The sequence below is a fragment of the Palaemon carinicauda genome, chromosome 37, assembly GCF_036898095.1.
Source record: "Palaemon carinicauda isolate YSFRI2023 chromosome 37, ASM3689809v2, whole genome shotgun sequence".
NCBI lineage: Eukaryota > Metazoa > Arthropoda > Malacostraca > Decapoda > Palaemonidae > Palaemon > Palaemon carinicauda.
Genome location: NC_090761.1, coordinates 523,905 through 528,904, shown reverse-complemented (window position 1 = coordinate 528,904; position 5,000 = coordinate 523,905). Strand labels below are relative to the sequence as shown.

General features: G+C 36.9%; 1 protein-coding gene across 1 annotated transcript in view; it reads right to left on the bottom strand.

The window, feature by feature from the left end:
* The window catches only part of LOC137629854 (pro-resilin-like), a 674-nt gene extending 548 nt beyond the window's left edge, over positions 1-126 (bottom strand). The window contains exon 1 of the mRNA XM_068361499.1: positions 115-126. Coding sequence (XP_068217600.1) covers positions 115-126 — 12 coding nt within the window. The remainder of the gene's footprint in view (positions 1-114) is intronic.
* Between the last annotated feature and the right edge of the window lie 4,874 nt (positions 127-5,000).

The following is a 5,000-nucleotide window of genomic DNA, read 5'->3' as shown; positions in this document are numbered from 1 at the left end:
GGAGTTTGTGTCCCCATCTCAATATAGAAAATTTCAAGAGAAATTCAGTTTTTGATGTAAACTATAATATTCTTAAATCACTTAATTTTTTTGTTATCTTTAGGAATCCTTTACCTTTCCTTCCATGATGCTAGAGACGTCCAAGAAGAACTGATGGCGAGGAAAGGTCTGGCATCTCTTTTATAGCCAGGTCATCTCAATCCGTTCGTGCATCAAGTCACGATCCCAGAAAGTCACGGACAGGAAAGGATGCTAAAATGTATCATTAGAGTCCTAATCAAACATCCTATAACGGTTGTATTGCGGAGTGCAACGGGGACTAGTAATAATGGAGGCAATATCAAAACATAGCCAGAACATCACATGAACAGTCTTTTGTTTGATATAATTCTTCAAAATTTTAAAATCCAGATTCTCTTAATCTTTCTTACCGTGTATTTCTTTTTATTTAAAATTTTATTTATGTAATTTTTTCTACACACATATTTAGAGCATTTGCTTTATTCATGAATCGGTTTTCTTATAATATTGTGAAGTGTTTCTATTAACGTTCTTAGTTTCTTATTTATATTTATTTATATACATGTAAATTAAACACAAACACTAATATATATATATATATATATATATATATATATATATATATATATATATATATATATATATATATATATATGTATATATATATATATATAGGCTATGCGTAATGTGAATAATTGCTTAATGTGAACATCAGGCTGAAAAATTGCCTAATATCCATATTAGGCGAATTTGTATGCACAATTTTCACGATAGGCAAATGACTTGCTTTATTTTCACCTTAGTCATGGTTTCCAGATTACGCGCTGGTATTTTGCATAATGTGAATTGAATGACGAACCGCTGTAATTGGAGAGTTCCTTGAAGGTGGTTCGAAATCTTGGGGTCTGTCAGTGAATTGTTGTGGACAGGGTAAATGAGGAGCAAGGCAGAACTAACCTGGATATGATGGCAGTGAGTGAGTGGTGGCACACAGCTGGACTTGTGGTGATTGAACTTAGTGCCTGACTTTCACATTCGGTGATATTAAACTGTATCCAATTATGAATTTCATAAGAATTTTACCCTATATTTTCTTAATCTTTTCTGTTTCGTTTTATGCATTATGGATTTGGCTGTCTTTAAACTTAAGCTACGTCAAACACTGAAAAGCAAGGCTGAGAATGCTGTCATCCAACCCACCATCCAGTGTAATCTACGGATACAGGTTTTATCAATAAATTATTGTTAAGGAGCCCAATCTACGTATGACTATAAAGTCCAGCAAATTACGGAGCCCTGCGTGTTTGCAATGCTGACCGACAAATTCGATCGTGGGGTAGCAGATTCTAAAAATCTGTTAGTGGTGGTCCTCAAGGAATATGATGGTCTATACACTATTAATTGTCGGAGGGAATTCTTGAACTAAAATATAAGGCAGCTTTTTTAAGTGCAATCAAACAGCCCCTGATAAAGTCTGAAGTGGTTCTTTCTCTCTCCTATCGATTAGAACAAAAACAGCAAGAGCCACTGGTGGGCAAGGATATGCAAAGTGTCATTGTACTTTTCTTTGTACATGACGAAGATGCGGCTGAATAACAAAACAATTCAAAAGCAACTTGTTCTTTTACCCGGCCAGATTATGCAAAAATTTCCTATTGGACGCAACTGAACCCTGAGATCTGTTGACTTATTTATTTTTTACTCATATTGAATTATGTTTGTATTTATTCAAAAAAAGTGAAATTCTTTAAATTATCTCTACATTAACATTGTTGCCTTCTGTTGCAACCACCTGTGGGTTGTACGTTGGATTAATATCCACTTCAACACTAAACCAAAATATATATTTAAATCAGGCAGTCATATTCATATCAGGTTAAATTGAGCTGTAAAATTTAAACATCAGGAAAGATTGGACTAATGTTAACATATCGTAAACTTTACGTACACCGATTGATTAATGTACACATTAGGCAATCATCCACATCCTGTGTAACTTAAATATATATATATATATATATATATATATATATATATATATATATATATATATATATATATATATATATATATATATATATATATATATATATATATATATATATATATATATATATATATATATATATATATATATATATTTACTGTATATATATATATATATATATATATATATATATATATATATATATATATATATATATATATATATATATATATATATATATATATATATATATATATATATATATAACGGATTTTGAGCGAAGTGAAAAATCTATTTTTGGGTGAGATGGCCATGTCGTCCTGATGGAAGTTCCTATAGGGTAGCTTCCTAGGGTATATTACAACTACGGCGATATTCCCAGAGAATTTACCTTAAGGTACCAGAATTCTAACTCCTGGAGCGAGTATCCCTCGTGGAAGGGATATCGCGACATATCAGAGGACGTATTCTAGACACGTCACATGGCAATCTACATCCTGGACAGAGATTTCGTCTCGTAGGAGGTGATTGACGAGATACGAATTTGGGAAAGAAAAAGGGGAGCCGCTCACAAGGCTTCCCTATCCCCCGATTCGTATGCGTGCCTGGCGCCAATCCTGGCGCCATCTGTATTCCTTGTAGCGTACATGAGGTGCTACAGATACTGTATGTAGGGAGGGGTCCTACAGTCCTTTCTTAGAAAGGCAAGGGCGGGTCCATCAGGACGACATGGCCATCTCACCCTAAAATAGATTTTTCGCTTCGCTCAAAATCCGTTTTCTGGGCTCAAGCCATGTCGTCCTGATGGAAGTGTACCAGAGCATTACTATATCTGTGGATTCTCAGAACGTGCCGTACTCCCCGGAGGTAATTTTTTCCCGGTCGACTAGACCTAGAGACCTAAGATGTTACCGTCATACATCTTTTCAACTAACTATAAACTATGTTAGAGCTTCCTGCCCCCTACAGGGAAGAGTCCTACTAGACTCTGGAAAGTCTCGAAGAGTACATATATCTATGTATGAATACCAGGCAAGCTAATATAGTGGTCTCGCCCTATATTAAGTAAAGCATAGTTTGTATAGAACCACTGCGTCAATATATATTGACCAGTAATCCGCACAATACTTGTATTGGAGAAAGGTTTATATCCGCATAGGAAGAAACTAATAAAACCGCCCTCGTCCCTTTATGGGACGGAGTCCTCCCATTAGGGGACTACATAAACCAATGCAACATAGCTTGCATAACAGAACAATTCTATCAGAATTATCCCAGATAAGATACATAGAATTAAAATGCTCAATTATACCAATAAATTGACACAGGTGAAAGAGACGCAAGGTTCTCAAGAACAAGTTTATTGACAGATAATAAACAGACAGGTTAACAACAAATATATATATATATATATATATATATATATATATATATATATATATATATATATATATATATATATATATATATATATATATATATATATATATATATATATATATATATATATATATATATATAAAAGAGGATAACCCAAAACTTTAAGCATAAGTATGATAGTAAACAGAACTTGTTTATCTGAAAGAAAAACCATTAAACACCACTTTAATAAGATACCGAGGTATCAAGTCATAAAAGTCTGTATTACAAATCAATCACATTAGCGTTAGAAACGCTCGGCACACATATCTGAACTTATGCTAGGTTTACCTTTGAAAGAAGGAACAGTCTATATGGGCACTTGGTGCCCTCATTTAGTTTGTAGTACAGTATGTACCTACACACTCACCCTGGACTTAATCGTCCCAATTAAGACCACTGTTCCTCGCAGAGTTAAACAGTAGGGTTAACTACAAGACCTACTGCTACCACAGATCTCATAAGTTCCTCTACTTGCTTCGCATAGTGGCGAAAGAACACCCTGAAGACTTCCAGCCCGTGTATGAACGGAGATGTTCAAAATCCATACAATTAAAGAAATTTAGGGATGAGGCAACTTTCCTCGGATCGTGACCTGCGGGTGTACTGTCAGGATCCGCTCTGCGAATAAAATATGTGATTTTCGCTCTGAGTTGATTCAGAGATAAATTTGAGCCTGATGTTTCTCCCCTGAATAGTTGACCACCCTTGAAGTCTGAAGTTCTACGAAGATAGACCTTTAGGCATTCTACTGGACATAGAGATGCATCTACTTTCAGAGGGCAGATTCTCCAGGGACCCACCTGTTGGTGGGTAACTCATTCTTGGCGAGAAACGTAGGATCCGGAAACAGGTTCAGATCCCCCCCATCCAGGAACTGAACACGACCTGCCTCTCTCGAGAGGGCTACGATCTCACTAACCCTGGCCCCGGACGCGAGTGCAAATAGGAAAATAACTTTTTGCGTCAAATCCTTTAACGCACATTCTTCATTGCTCAACAGGGAGGCGAAATGAAGAACTTTGTCTAAAGACCATGAGATGGGCTTTGGAGGTGCTGAAGGTCTGAGCCTAGCGCAGGCTTTCGGAACTTTATTAAAGATCTCGTTACCTAGGTCGATCTAGAAGGCAAATAAAATGGGTCTCATCAAAGCAGATTTACACACTGAAATCGTGTTAGCTGCCAACCCTTGGCCATGGAGGTGGATGAAGAAAGATAAGCAGAAGTCTGTTGAGATCTCCTGCGGATTCTTCGCCTTTACAAAGGCCACCCATTTTCTCCAAGATGACTCATATTGACTTCTAGTCGATTTGCACTTATATTCCTCTAGGAAGTCTATGCTGGCTTTCGAAATCCCGAAACGCTTTCTCACCGCAAGGGCGAGAAAATCATGAGCTGCAGGGTCCGGGTTTTCTGTAATGAAGCGCAGACAGTCGACTTCTGGACTCGCTGGGTCAGAACTGGATGTGGTAGCGGCACGAACTTCATCTGTAGTTCCAACGCCAAGGGGAACCACATACTGTTCGCCCACTTGTGGGCCACTATTGCCGCTACCCCCTTGAAGGATCTCAGT